General features: G+C 56.7%; 2 protein-coding genes across 4 annotated transcripts; one reads left to right on the top strand and one right to left on the bottom strand.

Annotated features, from left to right (window-relative positions):
• Positions 1–16: 16 nt before the first annotated feature.
• Positions 17–11,260, bottom strand: TAGLN (transgelin). The gene is made up of 5 exons (XM_084611699.1): positions 11,137–11,260; positions 2,647–2,846; positions 2,361–2,538; positions 1,417–1,519; positions 17–768 (listed from the first exon to the last, which is right to left on the bottom strand). Exons 2-5 carry the CDS (start codon positions 2,824–2,826, stop codon positions 624–626), a joined length of 606 nt encoding a protein of 201 aa, XP_084467825.1. The 5' UTR covers positions 2,827–2,846; positions 11,137–11,260; the 3' UTR covers positions 17–623.
• A 6,255-nt stretch (positions 11,261–17,515) lies between these two features.
• Positions 17,516–21,243, top strand: LOC311511366 (palmitoyl-protein thioesterase ABHD10, mitochondrial-like). 3 transcript variants are annotated; one of them, XM_084611911.1, is made up of 5 exons: positions 17,517–17,695; positions 18,444–18,638; positions 19,263–19,374; positions 19,686–19,823; positions 20,421–21,243. In XM_084611911.1, the coding sequence occupies exons 2-5, from the start codon at positions 18,466–18,468 to the stop codon at positions 20,889–20,891; spliced, it is 894 nt and encodes a 297-aa protein (XP_084468037.1). In that variant the 5' UTR covers positions 17,517–17,695; positions 18,444–18,465; the 3' UTR covers positions 20,892–21,243. The 3 variants fall into 3 exon arrangements, with proteins under 3 accessions (XP_084468038.1, XP_084468037.1, XP_084468036.1); XM_084611910.1 differs by having other exon boundaries at positions 17,517–17,930; XM_084611912.1 differs by lacking the exon at positions 19,686–19,823 and having other exon boundaries at positions 17,516–17,930.
• The last annotated feature ends 66 nt before the right edge of the window (positions 21,244–21,309 follow it).

Here is a 21,309-nt window from a genome sequence, read left to right as displayed (position 1 = left end):
CCTCAGCAAACTGCAATAGAGTCATAATTCTTTTAATTTTGACAAAAATAAAGTACAAAACAGAGGCTAAGTTGACTACCTTCCCATTTGCATAGATCTTTACAGAAGCACTTGGTTTTGCTTGTGCAAGATTTATTGAAAGGCTGGGTAATTCCAAGTATGCTACAGGTACGTGCTTTCCAATTTAGCCTTCTTGGGGGAAGGTGTAACATTGTAGGATGTTTGTAACAACCCTCTCTATAAAACAGTAGAAAAATCTAGCTCACAATACAGTTAAGTCATGGGGAGTGAAGCAGAGAACATGCAAAGGTCTGAGAGGAAAGGCGACATTGGGAAATGGAGCAAGCGGTCAATATTTGTGGCTGAAATAAAGCTGCTCCTATAGAGAAATACTTTGGGAGGGGGAGTCTCCCCACCTCACTCCATGCATCGCCTTGTGGGCTGGGGTTAGGTGTTGTTTAAAAGTTACCGAAATTAATACCAATGGATTTGTGTTCGGTCCAACTGGTGGCCTTTGGCGCTCCGCTGGCTCTATTCACATTGGCTGCAGTTGGGCTCTAGTCAGGAGGGAGCTAAAGACTCAGTTCCTGTGGTGGGGTTTGTTTTCTCTTCTCCATGACTATCTAACTGATGATCTGCCGGGGCCGCCCATAGCCTGTCATGCCAGCCTGCGAGGCCCCCTTGTTGGTGCCCATCTGCAAGCCAATCACATTCTTCCCTTCCTTCAGCTGGCTTTCGGAGAAATCCCGTTTGTACTCCTGCGATTTCCTGGAGAGGGAGAGAATCATTCCAGGCCCCTGCTGTCCTGTGCATCCCATCCTGAAGGGACGCAGCTGATGGACAGGAGGGGATAGAGCAGGGATGGGAGAGGGGTGTTGTGTCCTTCCTCCCTTCCCCTCCCCCCGAGCCCAGCTGGGCTCTGCACACCTCTGGGCTTGTGCAGAGATTTTCCCTGGAACTAGAGCTGGCCCAAACTTTTTGACTGGGGAGTCGTTCTGACCAAAACCACCAGCTTTTCGTCCGAGTGTTCACGGAAAGGTCCCTGCTTCCATTCCGTTTGCGGGAGCAGGGGAAAAGCCTGACACTTTGTACAGAAAACAGATGTTCAAAACCTGACAACTTCTTGGTGCTTTTTTGTGACAAAACAGATTTTTTGGCTGTGGGAAATTTCATCAAGGACAGAGCCACTGAAGTTTCCTGCCCCAGATAACTGATGGTTTGACCAGCTCCGCACACAGCCCCCAGCTGGAACGCAGGGGAAAGGCAAGAGACCCTGTGCTACCAGCCAGGAGGCATGACACCCATTTGGAGGGGCTAGCATTGACCCCACCCCCTACACCTCTGCTCCCGAGGGCCTGTCCCCAGCAGCAGGAGACGCTGAGGCTGGGCTGTGGGGAGGGACACTTTGCTGCTTACTTCATAAACCAGTTGGGGTCCCCGCGGTAATGTCCATCATTCTTCGTGACCGCCAGGCTGCCCAAGGCCATGACTGTTCTCTGCACAGCCGCTATGTCCTTGCCTGCAGAAGGAAGGGTGCGTCCTACGTGACTGCCGGAAACCTCTGTGTGCATGTGGGGTGTAACTCAGCACCCACATGGAACGCTTTCCTCCACCCACGAAGCTGGGGGCGCCTCGCTCAGGGAGGGGCACAAAGAGGTGAAGCGCAGTGCCGGGGTGTACCCGGACCCCAGGAACCTGCTCTCACCACCTCCCCCCAGCAGCACACCCTGACATGTGCCCTGACACAAAAGCACCACCTCTCGCCTGGCGCGTCCAGGAGCACAGCACACCCCAGCGCTCCGGCCTCCCGGAGATCTGGGCCTGGGAAGCCCAGGCCCCATTAGCTTCTGCAGCATGTGTTGTGTTCTTTGGGATTTGGCTGTCGAACACGCCTGCGAAGAGGCGAACGTGTTACCTGCTGGCAACTTAGCAAGTGAGCCACCACTCAGCAAGGGCTAGTCAGTCCTATGCAGCAAGTACGCACCAGGCACAGCAGGGCCTACCCTATTTACACTCCCAGTTCCTGGGGGAAGGGGTGTCTACCCCCCAAGAAGGGGCTCAGGGAGGAAGCCCAGCTCCTAAAGGGAGCGCCACACTTCAGCTCACTGTTCCCTTGGATGCCCCCATCCCTGTCTGTCTCCATCTCATGTCTTTTGGTTTATACTTGGATTGTGAGCGCCAGGCACAGGGACCAGCTCTTTGTTCTGTGCACATGTACAGCGCCTAGTGCCGTGGGGCTCTGGTCAGTGACTGGGGCTCCTGGGGGCTACAATAATACAGGTGATTAAATAGTAATGCATGCCTGGATCTGCCCATCACATGGGCAGGACCAGCTGATGCACCCAGCCTCCTACCCTCACCTTCAAACAGGTCGACCGTCTGGAAGATGTCTGTTTTCACCACACCATAGTCCTCAGCTGCCTTCAGGAACTGGGCCACCTGCTCCATCTGTTTGAAGACCATGGTGGGAGGAGGTTTGGGGATTTTCACAGGCTTTGAGCCTTCTGGGTACAGGCTGTTCACCAGCTCACTCAGCACCTGCAAGCGAAGGAGAGGGTAGACTCAACATTAAATGGCCCAGTGCAAAGGGAGCCAACAGATGGCATGGCCACCGCCATAGAGAAGGGGCAAACAATTCGCACTTACTATACCATTCTTCAGCCAGACCTGGAACCCCAGTCTGCCACGTTCAGGGCGTCCCACGCCAGCCCCGCACTGGACCACGATCCACTCCACCAGGCGCTCTTCCAGTTCATCATCATACTTCTTCTCGATCTTGGACTGCACGTCCCTGCTCAGCCCATAGGAGGGTCCCTTGTTTGCCATGTTCACTGATGGAATGAGTCCTGGAGGATGGGGAGCAAGTTCTGTGAACCCTGCCTATGGCAAACAGAAGCTGGGTTGCACTGTTGGCTCTCTCCTGCCCACTGAGCACCCTCACAGGCAGCAGAGACAAGGGTCACCCATCATGAGGCCACTTGCTGCCCACACTTACTAGCCAATTCCCATTTCAGGTCCTGCAGCTGGATCTGGGAGACACAATGGACCCCGAGTTTTCTTTGCCCTCCCCGGCACCTGCCGAGCTGCTTCTCAGGGGCACTGCTTCTCAGAGTCTGCCCTTTGCACACCACGCAATAATGGGGGTTCCAGCTCTCATGGGCACCTGCCGTCCCACGCCCCATCACGGGAACGTTCTCCCGTACCAGTCGCACGTGTCTGATGTGGCTGTGGGAAGACCCTGCTGGTGGTTTTGACAGCAGGAGGAGGCAGAACCGTGTCACCAGCCCGCTCTCCGCAGAGCACCAGCGTGTGCTCCATGGAGCTCAGTCTGGGAACCTGTGCGCACGGGCGATTCCCATTGGCACACTCCTGGGGCACTCGACTAGCACACACTGCAGCTGGGCACCGCGCTCTGGAGTGGGAAAGGAGCTGGAGAAGACGTGGGTATTCACCAATGCTAAATACAGCCTCTGGAGTGAGTTAGCGAGGATGAGGGGGGTCCAGGTCAAGAGGAGATCTGCTATGCACAGCACCAAAGGGCTCCACTCCATGTTGCGATGCAAAACCTCCCCAAAGCCAGACTCCTGACATTTATGTCCTCCCTGCTTCCACCAATGGTCTCGTGCCCTCCAGTGCACTGAGCACAGTCAGCAGCAGAGATCCGTGGTATGCAATGTTACCCAGCAAGGTTCTGATTTGGGCTGGGGTGTACCACTGCCCTGTGCTCAAATAAAACCAAACTGTTTGCAGAGGAGAGGTCCCCCAGGAGCTGAACTCATGGACTTGCTCCCGTGTGGAGGTCCACGACTTCAGCTCCCAGTCTGTGATGCTGCTGTACGTAACTGCCGGCCCAGATCCAGGCCAGGTGCTCTCGACTCCATTCCACACGGCTGGGTGGTGTGAACACAATCCATCCTACCTTCCGACCAAACCTCCCACACCCAGGGGCCCAAAGCACCGTGCTGACAAACTGACACACAAACGCTATAGAGGGATCACTGCACCCCCACCCCCACTGAGCTGCAGCACCCCTCCTCCCCCAACACAGAATGCAGTAGCTGTTTAACATGCAGAGCAACATTGCCCAGCGGGACGTGGCCCCCAGCTCTGTTTGCCATTGCTCTCAATCCCCCGTGGAGCCAAACACAGCCTAGGAGCTGCATGGTGCAGCCGCTTACAGGCACCTGGACTAGACTGATCCAGGAATGGGGCATTCTGCTTTAGCATCCTCCTCTCTTGGAGGAGAATTTCACCCGCTCCTTTCTATTGGCTCGTGACAGGATCCCTCCAAAGCTGCATGCCTCCAGTGGTGAAAGTGGACTGGCTCCTGTCCCGGGATGGGGAAGATGACAAATTGCAAAGGAAGCCCACCCTGCACTCACCCTGAAGCTCCTGCCCTGAAGGACCTATCCTCTAAGAACTTATCTTGTTCGTTTTTGAACCCAGGGGCGACACTTTAGATTTTGGTGGTGGTGATGGAGGGACAACTTTAACAGTGATTCCAAAGGCCACTTGGGCACCTGAAAATGTTCTTGTTTTTTTGCAGATAATACCTTAGATACAGTATTCCTGGCAGATAATTTCTAATTCCTATATAAAGAAAGAAAATTAAATAAATATTAGACCCACTCAGCTCTAATATTTTTCTGACAGCTTGTGTCAATTAATTTAAGGGACACTGGTTAGATTTTAAAAATTAACGTTTGTTCTTACTTTGTTACTAACTCTTGAATACAACAATTGAAACAATTGTAGAAAAACTCTAGATGACTTGCTATCACTTTTTTGCAGTTCATCAAGCTTGGAATAGATCCTTTAACTTTTGGAAACATCCTATTAGGGCAACAAGGCCCCACGAGAAGTTTATACTGCACCTGCCTGGGGCTCTAGGGGTTGTTACCCCACTACAAATAATAGACTAGAAAATGACTTTTAACAGGAGTGAAAGTGATGCTTTCAAGTCACTTTCACAGTGTGGCCAACCCCAAATGTTCAAAAACCACTAATCAGGCTCACTAAAAATCATGAGATGGGCTTTAAAATAATGAGATTATATAAAAATAGATTTGGGGTATTTTTTATTTACATTCTGCTTTTTGAGCTTTTAAGGTGCACTGGGGTCATTTTGAAGCTTTCGCCACAGCCACAAGGGCTAGAAACGTCATTTTTCTTTCAGAATGAAGGCTGAAATCATCACATATCACCTGACTCCAGGAGCTGGGGCTTTAAGGAAAACAATAATTATCATGAGACTCATGACAAAATCATGAGAGTTGGCAACACTGTTTACACTTCTGTTTAAAGGCTCGTTCCTTTCCAGAAGGCTCTGAAAACACAACACTCCAGTGATTGAGTTGCAGTTTTCACAGGAGCATATTTTAAATCAAACACCAAGAAAATTCCACATTTTAAAGTTGGGGGGAAAATTGAGACTTCTGAGGTATATCAGGGCCCCTGCCGGCAGGAAAGGAAAATAAACAGGCACAGGAGCTCTTGGCAGCTCTTCTTCTTGAAAGAAAGTTGGAGGGTCAAATCTTCTAGTCCTTAAAAACTTCTCTTGCCATCAGTGTCTCCACTCATAGACATAAACATCACAGTGACCATGTGATAACATGTGTGGTCAATAACTGTACACTTCATATCCACAGTTACACATCTTCTATGCATTGCCTCAGGGACCACATTTTCTGATATATTCTGAACAGCGCTGAGTGCCCAGATCGTGCCCAGTGAATTATGCAAATCATGACAGTAATGGTTGACTTTATGGACTCTGTGCATGCAATTTCTGTTTTTTGTTCTGGAACTGGTCTCAATACAGCTGAAACCCTAAGAATTTGATGTATAATCACATCTGATACTCAGACGACACTTTCTCATTCCTTCCTTTTCTCAAACTCAGAACAAAAAAAAATGACAAAACAAAATGGTTTTCAGTTAAAATCTAAAATTGCGCAGTAGCATTACTGTACAGCTCAGCCTGGGGCAGAACCTGCCACCCATTGGCAGGTAAGTGCTCCCCTCATTCTCTTTCTTTCTTCATTTTTCCTGACCTCTGTGCTGCTTTTCATACTGTCAACCATGACCTCTTTCCCAATCCCCTGGGACCAATTGCTGGCGTCCCAGAGAACTGACCACTTTGGCTTTGCTCCCATCCACCAGAGTCCTTCTTTTTGCAGCATGCAGCAGAGAGAAAGGCTGGTCCAGTGGATGGGGAGCTGGCCCTGGGTTCTACACCCCCGGTGCCCCAGGGACTTCCTGTATGACCTCAGGGCAGTGCTTTAGGGACAGCATCTCAAAGGTTTTTAGGCACTCAAAGATGTAGCTAGGCATCTAGTGGGGTTTACAAAGCACCTAGTCTTCTAGGTGCCTAAATACCATTGAAAATCTGGCTGCGAGTCTCTCTGTGCCTCAGTGCCCCACCTGTACAATGGGGATAACAGCACTGCTGTACCTCACCGAGCGGCTGTGATGTGAGGCGCTCAGATACTACAGTGATGGGGCCACCTAAGTACCACAGGTAGAGTGGGAACCTCTCTACACCACTCCTAGCCCTTCCCTGGGTTTTGGCCCCTTCTTTTCACTTCTGCCCCTCCCAGCTTCCTCTTTTCTGAATGTAACCTGGGCTCAGGGGGCTTGGCTGTATTTCTTCTGAGTCCCCTCTCTTTGCCCTGTGACTGGGGCAGTGCTCTGTGTGATGGCACAGCTAGCCAGAGACACCCAGCGCTCGGGAGCGTGCGGCCTGCTCCCAGCGGGTGATCGGGAAGGGCGGGGTCCCCCTGCTCTGACTGCGCTTATCGGAAAGGCTCACACAGAAGTGGTGACGGCAGAGCGCAGTTCTGCAGCACCAGGCGCCCGTTCCCAGGAGGAGAGCAGCCCCAGCTCCTGCTGAGAGCCCCGGGCAGGGCAGTCACTGGCATGAGCTCTGCAAACTCAAGAGGCAGCACGTCGGGCCGCATGGAGCCACCAGTGGGATCCGTGCTGATTACCATGTAAGGGCATCCCCCAGGACAAGATGGCAGGTAGCAGCCCGTGTGCATGCGAGGGAAGCTCTGCCAGCTGGGGCGGTGGCTAAACTGAACTGGCTGCCCAGAGGATGGTCAGTGCCTGGCTCCCATGCAGAGAGGAGACGCCCTAGTGGGTCCTGCCCCATCCTCTCCCACTCGCCAAGGCAGCATCACTCCATCCAGGCACTGCCCAGCCCAGGTCTAAGCTGGCCACGCATTGGGGCTTCCAGAGGCCCAGAAGGCTACTGGCTCATAGACAGCACCCCGATCTCACACACAGGGGCAAGAGCTGGCTCCTTTGAAAGAGTGCTGATTAGGGCCAGGTGTTAGCCGCATCCTGTAGTCTCCCAGCTACCCCGCAGTGTCAGCACCACAGATCCCCTAGGATTTGGCAGGTCCCAGCCAGACGGACATGGCTAGAGACGGCTCTTCCTAGCCTCCACTTTTGGGTGCTCTCCCCCAGTGACTCAGCCTGGCCAACCCCAGACGTTCCAGGAGACCGGGCTCAGAAGTCACAAGACTGGCCTAACCCTCACAAGATGGTTGAAATGGTCAACGCTGGGCCTCGCCCTCTGCCGTCTGGTTTCTGAGCCCTTCGGATACTCCCAGCTCACAGACTCTAGCTTTTCTTTGCAACCATGATGCTGCGCAGCTTGGGTTCTCCTGGCTCCAGGACTCAAGGAGCTGGGGTCGTAAGGAAAACACCAGCTATGGCAGACTTGCAGCACAGTGGCGAGAGCTGGCAGCTGCCAACGCTGCTCTGCAGCTACCTGGCTGGATCTGGGGCTGGTTCTGGGGGCCGCAGGCTGCCTCAGCACAGGGCCCTGCAGCACGCAGTGCTCAAGGCTCGGTGAGCTGGGGGGCTGGAGGGGTTGGTACAGCTGAGAAGGAGGACATTTTCCGAGATGCCGCCATCAGCGGCCAGTCGGTGGCCAGTAGGTAATGGACCCTTCTGGGCCCAGCCAAGCAGCATGTCTGGGTGGCCGAAACCTGAAATAAAGGCCCAGGGCTAGAGTTCTCCCCATGCAACTTGGCTGGCACTGGTGGAGATGCACCAGGGATGGATTTGTCCCTTTGAGCTCCACACTGCCAGAGCCTGAGCCTGAGCCTGCTCCCAGCAACACCCACACGACCCCCTGGTGTCAGCCCAGCTGCCCCGGCCTCGCTGAGCACAGTCAGGCCCCTGGTTACCAGGTGACTATGGAACCGTCAGGGGTACAGCAGCAGGAGAGTGGGACTTTCTGAAGTGCTCAGGGTTGGCTTCACTCTGCTTCCATGCAAGTCGCTGGTCAAACTCCTGTTGGCTGCAATGCAGCTGAGCGTGGCCAGTACTGAGCACTCTCGAAAACCCAGCCACAGTCTCTTGCTCTTCCCTCTGAGCTTCTCTCATGCAACAACGATTATGGCCAGTTTCTGTCTCCCCGGGGAATTCATGCCGCAAGAGGCACAAGTAACCCTCAGCTTGACACTGTCAGTAAATAAACCAGCTCAGGCCCCAGCCCGGGAGCCCCCTTTGTCTTCACACGGCAGCCGCTCGGAACAGTCTATTCAAATTCCACCGCTGCCCATGCCTGGAAGGTGCCCCTCTGGATTGACCTGGTCCCAATTTGTGTGGGGCAAAGAGGGAGGGGTGCATGCAATGGCACTTGGGATCGCTGGGGCTCCAGCTCCCAGGTGAAATGGAGAGATCTGCTAATACACCAGGTGGAGACAGGGAGTAAGAAATACCCACACCTGAGCTGTCAGTGTGCAGAGATCCCACTAGCTCTGCTCGGCAAGCGGACAGCAGCCTCTCGCTGCCTGGGGTGAGTGCCCCTAGATAAGCAGTGGAGAACCTAGCCATCAAGGCCAGACTTCACTGCTTCAGGAAGCTAATTATTGCCTGCTAAGGAGAAACCCAGTGCATTAACAAATCGGCCCATCCTGTCTGGGCGCCAGCCTAGGAAACTTGCCCCTGCTCCAGCGGGCAGCCACTTCTGTGTCTATGAGTTTACCTGCATCCTGAACATCCGCCTGGTCCCTGTACATCCCACAGGGCGAGCAGCATCTTGTCACACTGGGAGTGACAGATTCACAGACCTCAGACCAGGAGAGACCACTAGGATCCAGCCTGGCCTCGTGCAAAACAGGCCCCACCCAGGGACTCCAGGGCTGGGCAGCTCTAAAATGTGGCTTGTAGAAGAACCTAGGTTATCAGAGAACCAGGGTCCTGGCCAGCGTGGGATGCTACAAGGTGGGTGGGGAACAGCCAGCCCTGGACTTTAACCCCTTTCCAATTACCTAAGCAGACACGATTCCAAAACATTCACTGGCTGCAGGTCTACAGGCTCCGGCTGCTCATTAGGTCCCAGGGATTTGCCCTGGGGGCAGGTGTTTCCTGTTGGCCCCCAGCACAGGGAGAGTCCTACAGGATGCCAGTCTCATCACAGACCAGGCTGGAGGGGAGTGTACAAGCCCGATCCCTCCCAGTGGGGCCTGCACAGAGCAGACTCCCTGGCTAGCACCCGCTGCACACACTGGCAGGTTTTACAGGCAATCTGGTTACCCCCTTGGAGCAATGCACCCAGAGACAGCTCAGCCCCCCCCCCTCCCCGGCCATGCTGCCATGTGGGCAGGATTCTGCAGGGAGCAGGGCTGTGTGGGGCTCTGCAGTCTCTTCTGTGATGCAACGCAGCCAGCAGCTCTGCAGGCAGGTGGGCATTTCCAGCATGCACCTGCCCCCAGGATGGAACCAGCCCCACATCCACCCTCTGTTGAGGAGATCAAAACTGGCATAAGACACTTAAGGCCCTTGCTACCTCCTCCCGCCCCCAGAACATGGCTGAAAGGCAAGGGCCGGACTGGACATTTCTAGGAATTTCGGGGATTTCCCATCACCAGGCTGGCCACTTCACAGGACAGGAACAGGCGCCAGACTGTTTCAACGCCTCTGTGTGAAAACTGCAGCTCCCGACACTTCTGCTCACAGGGCCCTTTCTCTGGGGCCCAAATGGCTTCACCACAAGAGGCCGCCGCCAGGCTCCCCTGGACGTGCACTCCTGCAATGGGGCAAGGAGCCAACCCCACTGCCATGTGGGGCTGAGGGCCCCCTTTGCTAAGGAATGGGTCAGCAGACACAGCACTCTCTGCGGCCAGTGTCCTGAGGTCGCTCTTACAAGCGGCCTGTATCATGTTCTGTTCTTTAAAAGCCCCTCAGAGGCGCCGTATGTGGTGCTGGGCCCTGCACCGCTAAGGGCTGAGCTCCCCACCCCACAGCGCCTGGGCCCTGACCCTCTTGTGATGGCCAGTCCGTGGGAACGGGACACAGCGCCCAGCCGAGCTCTTGCAAGCCCCGAGCATCCCTGACCCCCACCCGTGCAGCATTTCCAGTCGGCTTCAGAAAATCCGTCCAGCCCCGGCAGGATCCATGTCACCCCTTTCCTGCTGGCGACGCCCCAGGAGCTGCGGCGGCCCCGCGCCCCACACAGACCCCCCGCGAGCACATCACGGGGCATGGCAAGGGCCCAACGCAGCCCCAGCCCCGGCCCCGGCCCCAGCCGGGGCCCGCGCCGTGGGAGGTGCAGAAATAACTTCAGTGTTTAAAACAAGAACCGGGGCGGGGGGAACCGTCTTCCTTCCTCTTGCAAGGCTGAGCTCCAGGCCCGGGGGGAGCTGTGCGCTCCTGCACCGCGGCTCGCGGAAAGCATCGAGCCGAGCAGCTGGCTGGGTGGGCTTGGGACCCCCCGCCCAGCGCCAATGTACCCTCCGGCGTCCCCCCTCGCAGTTCGGCCTCTGGCTGGGACAGCTCAGCCCGGGGGGGACAGACCCGGCAACAACCGCCCACCTGCCAGTTTAGCAGACGCGGGAGAGGGGAAAGTTCACAGGGGGCAGCCCCGCGTCGGCGAGCCCCAGGAGCCCACCGGGGAATCAAAGGCCCTTCTGGCAGGCTTTCCAAAGGAAAGTTCCTCTCCCCTTCGAGCCCCCGGCAAGGAGAGAGCCCAGAGCAGGGCTGCTGTCCCCAGCCTCCCACCCTGCTGGCTCGGTTTAGCCAGGAAAGCAAGCACCGGCTCCGCCTGCCCTCTCCTTTGCCCTGCGCCCCCCCGGCCGCCCCCCTCCAGGCTCGCAGCCGGAGGCTCTAGGATGCACTTACAAGAAGATGCTCGCGGAGGAGGCTCTGCCGGGAGGCTGGGATCTGCCGACGCTGGAGGCTGGCCCTTGTGCTAAAAGGCCAGTTCGGAGCACAGTGATGTCACCAGCACCCCCTCCGGGCCCCACCCCGCCAGCCCCACCCCGCCCCTCTGTGTGAGAGGCCAGGCCCCTCATCACAGCAATGACCCTGCGCCCAGGCACCATATTTGGGGAAAGACTCCGAAAGACAGTGACCGAAGAGTCTGCGGGAAGCATTCCCCACATGCCTGGAGCGAATGGTTTTCGGGCCGGGACAAAGCAGGGTCCTGGGATCTGATGGAGTAAGTCCTTTTATAGACAGAAGCTCACCAGGCTCCTGGTGAATGTACAGGGAGGTTTTTGTCCCTGACTTCATGGCTGGTTTTCCCGTGTGCTCACATTCCCCATCATCGGCAGGGCTAGAGGTTTGTGAGCAAAGCTTCCCAGAGAGCCTGCCTGCAGCAGCCAGGGGACATGCCAAGCAGCCCTGGGATGGCAGTGGGCTGTGCGAGCGCGTGGCCGGCTTTTCAGCAAATCACCTTCTCCATTTTTATAGAGAAGCCTTCCCTGCTCCTGCACCTAATAACCCCGGTCATTTCCCCCCACACCAAGGCTGTTTCACAGGCTGATAGCCCCTGAGGCCAAGACTCTGATTTCGGGGGCCTTCACTGCTGGGTGCCTGGTAGGGGACACCGTGGGGCCTGTTTTCAGAACTGCAGAGCACCCCCATCCCAGGCACAACCCTGGGTCTCCAGTTGCACATGCAAAAATAGAGGTGCCAGAAGCCACGGGGCCACTTTTGAGAACGTCGGCCTTTGCCGTGGCTTCCCAAATGCTACACGTGCTCGCCAGCCCCGGGCCTCACAGAGGAAGTGAATGCCAGCCCCGCTGAGCGGGGAGTGACCCGCTGCCTGATAGGGCCCGGCAACGTGACTCAACAGCTTGGGAAGGACCGCATCGCCAGGTGTATGTGCAGGGTACCACGGGGCGTGGAGGGAAGTCACCTGGGGCGGGAAGCATGGGGCTGGGTGGCCAGGGCCAGCACCTCACTGCTTACAGAGTGCACCAGGGGTTAATGGCCACAGATGGTCAGGGGCGTGGGGATCTGTCATCCAACGGCTGGCACCTCCAGCATTGGCTCTCACGGCACCGTGGCCCAATGCTGGCGCAGGGAAAGGGGGGCCCTCTGCTGCCTCCCCGGCACCCGTGCAGGGGAAGGGGCTCCTGCCGGTACCGACCCAGCCCAACCCTGCTCCCGCTTGGAGCGCAGGTTGGGAGAAAATGTGATTTGGGCAAATGGCAGGTGTCAGTTACGAGAGCAAAATCGGACCCCGAGCCGGGTCACAGCCCCCAACGTGAGGTGGCAGAGTGAAGCCACCTCTCTGTCCCCTCAGCTGCAGCAGAGAAGTCGGAGTCTCCACCACAGGACTTAGCTCGGCTGGGGGCATGTCGCCCGCCGCACTCTGAGGGAAGGAGAGAGGAAGTGGGTCTTATCCCATCTCAGGGGAGGGGCTCGCTTTAACGCTACACTTGGGTGTTAGCAACATAACCCCAGCAGCTCCCACTGCCTGCCCAGGACCTCTCCTCGGAGCCCGGAGGTGCCCCAGGCTTTTAGTGCCCTGATTCTGGCTGCGCTTGTCTGGAGCGGGATGCACGTCTCGTCATTCTCCCACCAGGTGCCCGGCCCAGCCCCCTGGGGAGTGAAGCAAAGTCACTGGGCCCGAGTCTCCTGGAGCAAAGTGCATGTAAACACCCCTGCTATGCGGCGCCCTAAGCCAAGGCCCCAGGAAGGCCCACTGGCTGCCCAGCGATGGATTTGAACAAACCCCGCACAGACGAGGACAATGCCCCTGGGCTCAGGTGGGCGCTGGTTGTCAGGCCGGGCTGCGAACCCCTTTGCTGCCCTGTGGATTGCTGATGTCGGACAATGAGAGTGGCTCTGAGGTGAGGCTGTGACTCTCGTTCATGCGGCATGGGGGAGCCATGCAACCCTCCTGCACCCCAGGTTCCACTGCTGGGATGCTCAAGGGTTAATGGGACAAGACATGTGGCTATGCAGAATTTGGGGTCTAAGCCACCCCCCCTGCAGCCTGGGGACTGCTCTGAGGGAGCTGCAGGGACAGCCTTTACCCGGCTTGATCTCTAGCTCAGCTTTGAAGCAAGAATTTCAGCAGCAAAGCATTGCAGTGGAGCAAGAGTGACATCGCCTGGTCAGCTGGGTCCTCGGGACCAGAGCAGCTCCGTCAGACTAACAGCTGAGCTCCCACAGTGGAGAGCCCAGGGCAGGGTGGACCCTGGGCCAGTCCCACACAAAGGCTCCAGGATGCACGCAGAAGCCTGGGGCTAGCGGGGTCCCAAAGCATCTGCCGTCTCCTCCGAGCTAGAGAGATGTGGTGACAATTTTAAATAAACTGCTAGCAACGGGGCATGGTGGGCTCATGCGCTTGCCTTCCCCTCCGGGGGCAAACGTGGCTGGGTTGCAACCAAACATGAAATGAATCTGGTGGGGCTTGTGATGTGTTACCCCATGTTCTTTATGAAAACATGCTTATGACATGAACACGACATAACTGTACTTCATGCAAGATGGCTCATGTGAGGTATCATTGGAGAGGTTATGATTTACTGAATGTGATTATCCGATTGTATGCCTGCATCATTTCTGTATCTAAAGTTAGGAATATTGACTAGGTATCTGTATTTCAGCTATGCTATTTTGGGTGACACCCACTGCCAACACTTCAGGTACAACAGTGGAAAAGCCAGACTGGGCGGATGGCCCATCAGCAAGGACAAGGGACTGTGAAATGCTTGGCCTTCCTGTGGACCCTCCATACTGCCTCTGACTCATGGAGGCTGTGATAAGAGTCAGGTACTACCTAAAACACATTACCTGGGACTTCCTGTAAATTTCCACTGTAAGGGAAGGGGGGGGGTCAAGTTTGGGAATCAAAGGACTCCCGCATTATGTCAATCCTATTTACAGGTGGGGAGGAAGACAAACAGGACTCTTCCTCTCCATGGCCTGTCTGCCCAAGTAGAAAGACTGCAAAAGCCACCTGAAGGGAAGGCAAAGTGGGGGGAGTCCAGACTGAGACAGGGGTCCAGTCTGAAAAGGAGCATAACTGGAATTCTGAACCACAGAAACTTTGCAACCTGCCTGCAATAATATCTAGGGTGAGAAATACTATTTGTAACCAGCTTCTTTAATGAAAGTAGCTTAGTTTGCGTGTTTGATTTCACTTGCTTAGTAATCTGCTTTGTTCTCTGTGTTACCCCTTTTACCACTTAAAATCTGCCTTTTATAGTTTGTTTATTATTAAACCCAGTGTCTGTAATTTCTAACTGGGGGAGGGGCAAGAAGCGTGCACACCTCTCTCCACATTGAGGAAGGGGGGAAATTTCATAAAACCTTTGGGTTTGTACCCCTTAAAAGGAGTGACCACCGGAGTGCCGGAGCAAGGGCCGAAGCAGTCTTCCCAGAGCTGAGCGTAGCCCTGCCTGTGTTTATGTGTTAGAGGAGGCTTTAATAGCCTGACTCAGCAAGACAGGTTAAAGGGGGCCCATGCTGTCCGAATAGGTAGACTCAGTGGTATCAACACACCAGGCGGCTTTCTAAGGGGCATAACCCATCACAGGCCTCATCTCACTGGGTGGATACATGTGCACAGCATAATTCGCACCTGATGGGATGGTTGCCAGGCCCTGCTAGAGTGACCCAGCTCTGCAAAAGCTGGGGCTGTTGCAGGTCAAGGCTGAGTGTCACTGGTAGGGGGAGCCCAGCCCTCCGGCAGGCAGAGGGACAACAGAACCATGTGCAGAGGACCCAGCGGGTGCTCCAGAGCAACACTCAGTTGCAGACCCTTCTGAACACCCACAATCCACACCTCAGATTTGCTTTGAAAGGAAGATTTTACATCTGGGGATCTGACTCCCCCAGAGACCCTGTTATGCCCAAGTCATGCCCAGACTCAGGGCATAACAGGGAAGTAACCCTAGATCTCCTGAGCCAGATCCCAGTGCCTGAGCCTCCAGACTCTCCTGACACACAAAACTGAAGCTGTGACACCTTGTGCTCGTTAGAGACCCCCAGCACTTGTCACAAGTGGGAATGCTAACCCCAGCCCCCCAGACAAATGATATTCTGCCTCCCTATGCCCCCCTACAGGCTTCAGATTCATGGCCCCGTTCTCCTTTTCTGTCTGAAGCTGTGGTGTAGCATTGCTGTGTGTCCTTAGATTGCGGGGTCATTGCAGCCCAGAGATGATGGCATTTCCCTGCCATGCAAAGCTCACCAACTGCTCTGGGCTACCAGGTGCTGTACATATGCACAAGATGCTATTTATAGTAGTTATGTGGCCTTGCTCTACACCTGGAACTAAAGTTAACTCTAGTTTTTCCTTTACCAACCCCTGACTCTTAGAATACCCCTTCTTCCAATACCATTAATTTATATGCCTAGTCCTTACTAGACTACCAGACACCACTGACTGAGACCCTTTGAGGAGAAGAGAAGAGCTTTGGAGGGTTGTTTTATAAGTACTGTTCCATGGTGGTTGGCTGACGAGGAAGGGGCAGGGGTGTGGAGGTGGGAAATGTATTGAGAGCAGGTGAGTAAGTGGAGGAGGCTGGTGTGTGGAGTACAGTGGCAGGGAGCAGGCATGTAAGTGGGAACAGGTGTGGTGGCCAGTGGCTAAAGGGGTTGGTGGATGAATGGCTAGAGGGAGAAGCGCACAGAGTGTGAGTGGATCAGGGGCTGGGTGTTGGGAGTGGAGAAATGTGGAGAGTTGGTGGAAGGAGGATGGGGAGTTGAAGCATGGGATGAGTGTAGACAGGGGCAATAAACAAACCACCTCTTGTAGTTCTCCAAGTGCTCTGTGTAGTGGGGCTGTTATTAGCAGCCCAGTTTCATAGTTAGGGCCCAGTGGGGGGAAGTGATTCCTAAGCTCAGGTAACAAGGCTGTAGCAGAGCTGCTAATTGGCCTTTCTCAGTAACATTGAGGTTTTTCTTCCTCTAGCAGCCTTGGAGAAGCCTCCGTCCTCTGACCTGCTCAGTGCAAGTGCCCGCAGTGTGTCTGGGATCAGGGCTTGCTCGTGGCATCCAAATGGCCAGGCTTGTTCTCTAGCCAGCTATTCTCCCCAGAGAGCCCCAAGGACTGGTGCCCCATCTCCAGTTGTCCTGGTGCCGTGTGTTTTGGGCTGGACAAGCGAGCTGGCCTGCCCCTTGAGTTAGAAGGGGGTGAAGTAGAGCTGCTAGGCTCTCTGCGTGAAGGCTTTGGGGTGTGCGCGTGTGCAGGGCTGGGCGTTGCTCATCGGGCAACAGACTGAGGTGCTTTGGCTGCGTGAGTCCTCGCTGTTCTCAGCCGTCCACCCTGAGCATATCTGGCATAAACCCACCACGCTGCTAGCCCTGCTGCCCCTGCACGGTAGGAGTGAGGGTCTGGGCTACCAAGCACAGCGCTGTCCCGCCCTCTGCAGCAGGGGAGCCCAGCATCTGGGCACTCCCGGCTGTGGTGCCTCCAACCCATCGGCTTCATTTGCTGCTCGTCTGCCCGGTGCGCCCCAGACCCCAGCCCAGGTCAAGCAGCATCTCCAATGTAGTTCCCCTGGAGAGGGGCCAGGCCTGGCCTTGCTGTGTGGGTGGGGAGGCCGTGTGCTCCCTGGTCAGCGGCTGGCAGCTGTTGAGAGAAAGCAGGTATCAGCTCACCTTTGGGGTCGCTCAGTCAGGGAGGTGCTGGGCTGCCGTGTGGTTAGCTGACTCCCCACCTGTAGGACTGGCTGGCCAGCCCTGGCTCACGCTGGGGGCCCTGCTGGTCTCAAGCCAACGGCTGCCCGGTGAGTGAACAGGGATCCCCTGCGTCTGAGCTGGGCCACTGTCAGCTGGGAGGTCCCCTACAGGAGACGGAGCTAAGCGGGAGGACGTACCTGCTCTGCAGGCCGCACAGCTCCTGTGCCCAGGCTCTCAGGGAGAGCGTGCCCACATGTGTGAGTGTGGGGCACGTCTGTGCCCTGGGGGGCCTGCTCCTCAGTCCCCGCCTCAGGGGGCTACACTAGGAAGCTGACAATCCAGTGGTGTGGGGAGGGGAGGGGCCCTTGCAGCAAGTGCCCTGTGGAGTGAAATGGTGGAGCCCCTGCTCTGTAACCCGTGGGATGCACAAATGTAGCCAAGCTCCTTAGCATCCCATTCACCCCCCATGGCTACCCCCAAAACAACCAGCGAGGGTTACAAAGGCCATGGCAGCACAATGCACCTTCCTTCTCACAGCAGGGATGCCGTCATTCGCTGCCTAAGGGGGTGTGTGTGTGCGTAGGGCAGGATTACGACAGGATAACGACCCTGCGGTATCTCACCTCAAAGTCCTCATGGGGACAAGGCCAGGTAGCAATTACTCCACTGTAACTAGCTGAGATCAAACCCTGGAGCCCTCTGCCCAGCTGTAGGTGGGTGTAGAAACCCACCTCTTTAGCAGCGATGATGTGGCGGTAACGTCTGCTGCAGGCTCGGGGCTGTGTCCGCACCGGAGGCTGTGCACACCACCCAGGTACCGGAGGGCAAGGTCCACCGTGGTAACAGCCAGCCACGGCCGCCCCATGGCAGGCTGGGTGCGTCTCTTCCGGGGCACCTCGGTGCTTCCAGCCACACCAAGACACTGAGGTGCCCAGGAGCAGGAGGAAAACAACTCGCCGAGCTCCCCGCGGCCTCCGCGAAAGCTGCGTGTTCTGGCTGTAGGGCCGGGCTTGAGCCACAGCCTCTGCACCTGCTGGAACAACACTGCCGTGAGTCTCGGGCTGCAGTTTGCAAACTGCAGCTAGTGCTGGCCAGAAGCTGATCTCCGCAAGGCCCCTCCCCTGCGTGACCGCTGCTGTCTCCCGCTGCTGGCCCCTGCCCTGAGAGAGGCCCCTCTGGCTGGGGTCTGGCCCAGGGGGTGACAGCTGCAGGCAGTCACTTGTCCTTGCCAAAACCCACTGGAGAGGCAGCTGGGCAGACGGCTGCTTCCCAGCCGCTGGCTAGGGCCTGACCCAAATCTGGCCTGGGCCCCAGCCATCCCTTCTCCTAGTGGCCCCAGGCCAAGCCAGCACTGGGACCCCCATGTGGTAGTTTATGAGCAGGATGAAAGGGCTGTGAGTGGGGGAGGGTGCCCACATGGTGCACCACAGGTCCATGCCAGGATCCCTGCACCCTCTGCTTTGGGGTGGCCAGACTGTGTCCCCCCCAGTGTGGGATGGCTCTGCTGCTGCTGGCAGCTGCTAGACACGTGGGTAACACCTCTGCCTCTATCCCCCCTGCAGCACCAAGCTCCCCGGCCCCACCATGGCATCACCTTTATTCTTGTCGCGGGGAGCCCTGCCCCGCTTGGCTTACAACAGGCTGGCCGGTCGCAGCCCCGGCATCGTCTTCCTCTTGGGGTTCAGGGACACCAGAGCTAACCCCAAGTGCCTGGCCCTAGAACAGTTCTGCCAGGAGTCGGGACGGGCTTTCCTGAGGTAGGTGATGGCCCGTTAATGCCAATAGGGCAGCCCATGGGGAATTGCCAGAGCCATTCAGAACAGCAGCCACCAGCTGGGAGCTCCAGCCCCTGGGCCAGAGACCACAGGACTGTACGTCCTTGGTCATCAGTCAGTGCAGCCCCTGGCCCTGCCAGGAGTGGGCTCTCGGCGTGTGTCCTGCTTGCACGGGCCCTGGATGCAGTGCCTCCCGCTCCGCTCATTCTTGTCCCCAGCATGGCCCCAGCCAGGCATGCGCCCTTCCCCAGCTGGGCTCAGCACCCGTGTGACATCCCTCCCCGCCCTAGCCCGGATTGTCTCCTGTGCTGCTTCCCCGCCCATTCCTCTCCGCCTCCCGCCGCGTTCAAAGCAAGGCCTGTGTCTCCGGCAGAGCGAGTGCCCCTAGACGTTGGCCCAGCAAAAGCAATATCGTCTGGACTCTGCCCTGATGGCACAGAGATCTGGAATCCCCTCCAGCCGCCAGAGCCACCAAAGCCAGCTGGGGGCAGGAAAAGCAGGGTCTGGGAGCAGAGCTTGTGAGCTGCTGGGGGCAGAGGGATCCCCACCCAACAGGGAGGTGGGGGACTGTCGCACCTGAACAGCTCTGCACCTTTGTCCTCTCAGCTTCGACTACACGGGCTGCGGCAGCTCGGACGGGTGTTTTGAGGACTGTTTGATCGGCCACTGGAAAAACGACGTCCTAACAGTGCTGGATGAACTCACCAGCGGGCCACAGGTAGGAGGCAAAGCCAGCAGCCCCTTCTGCCTCTGGGTCGGTGCAAAGGGCTTTGCCTGCTGGGGTGCAGGTCCCAGGGGGTTCTTGCAGCAGGGAAGCTTTGCCCAACAGATAGGACTCTTCAAACCCCTTGGTGCCCCCGTGCAGCAGATTCACGATAGCGCTTGGCTGGGCTGTAGGAGAGCAGGCCCTGGGCAGAGGGACGGAGTGGACATAGCACCACGTCAGTGGAGCGTGGATGAGGCAAAGGCCGCCTGCTGGGTGGTGCGCCTCTCTTTGACCATGACCGTTCCCTGTCTCCATCTCTCTAGATCCTTGTTGGGGCCAGCATGGGAGGCTGGCTCATGCTCTTAGCAGCCCTGGAGCGGCCAGGGAGGGTGGCTGGGCTGGTGGCCACAGGAATCGGGGCTGATGCCTTCATAACCCTGTATAGAGAGCTCCCTCCGGAGGTAAGCCAGGGTCCAGCACACAATGCGTTCAGCGTAGGAAAGGCCCTGAGCCCTGTGTGCTGGGCGGGATTGTATTCATTAACCCACCCCTGGGAACAAATGCCTAGAGTCGCCTCCCCAGTATGTGAGCACTGCCAGAACCCTGCTTGGAAGCGAATGCACCTGGTCTCAGCTCTGTCCCTGCTGAGCGGGGAAACAGACACCAGGCCCAGACTGAGTCCTTCCAGCGATCGTGCTCTCCCTAGAGACCTATTCCTCACTGAGCCCAAGAAATCGCTCCTGGCCTTCAGCAAGGAGGAGGGGACATTCCTGGCACCTCTGCTCCCAGTGAGCCCCAAGGAATGGGGGGGAATCAAGCAATTGCCCATCCAGCTGGGGAGAAAGATCCAGGCTGCTGCTGATCTGTCTGGAGTCTCTCCCCTCCCACCCTGGTCTGGAACCAGAAAGGGGCTTGCCCTGCGGCTCTGGCTTGTGGGAGTAGGGGGGTAGGGTGTCTTGACAGCCCAAGGTTTTGTGTAGCTTGTGGGGCAAAAGCATCTCCCTGATCCCAAAGCTGGTGCTGACTGACCTGTGCATTTTCTGCCCGTGGGGGGCTAGGTGAAGGGCGAAATGGAGCAGACAGGAGTCTTTAACTACAAGATGGCTGGGTCTGGGTCTGTGCTAATTAAGCGGGAGTTCTTTGCGGAGATGGAGGAGCACAGTCTGCTGGGGCGCCCGTCCATCCCCCTCACCTGCCCTGTCCGGCTGCTCCATGGCATGCAGGACCAGTTCATACCATGGGGCAGGGCCGTGCAGGTGGCTGAACATCTGGAGAGCCAGGATGTCCGCATCACACTATTCAAGGGCGGGCAGCACGGACTGAAGGGAGCGGAGGAGCTGAGGGTGCTCGTGCGGACGGTCAGGGACCTTGCTGAGAGCCTGCAGAGAGAGCCAGGGCTTGGAGAGAGAGTGGAAGCAGCTGTGGGAACACAGCCTGCTGATGGGGCAGCGGTGACCAGACAAGGAGCCCCTTCTGGGCCCAGATGCGAGGCCAGGGAGCAGGGCCATGCTGAACCTAGCCCTGTCTAATCAGTTAATGAAGAGTGTGTATAGTGCTGGGCCCCCACTGCCCATGGCAGCCCAAAGGCCCAAGCCAACCCCCTTAGCACCAGGAGGTGCTCAGATCCTTGGCTTGCTAATGAGCTCCCTGCAGGGGGTGAGGTGACTGCGCCCAGCTTGTAGGGCTGTGAGAGTCTGCTACTGTCCAGTGAATCTGGAAAGCGGCTCCTGGAAGGATCTGTGGCCACAGGGATCGAATGTGGGTCTCTGGGCCTCGAACAGAAAAATGGCTCAACCCCTTACCCTCCCCCATCACAAACACCTGAGAAAACCTGAAACGGGCTCAGGTTTTTGAGAAAAACATTAAACTTTCCTGAAGAAATGGTTAGTGGTGCTTCGCTGTTCGGGACCGAAGCATCCCCGGCTCGGTTTGTCAGCTGGCAGCTGG

Source organism: Lepidochelys olivacea (genome assembly GCF_965140295.1).
Source record: "Lepidochelys olivacea isolate rLepOli2 genome assembly, chromosome: 22".
NCBI lineage: Eukaryota > Metazoa > Chordata > Testudines > Cheloniidae > Lepidochelys > Lepidochelys olivacea.
The sequence above is the reverse complement of the archived record's forward strand: the minus strand, read 5'-3'. Positions and strand labels throughout refer to the sequence as shown.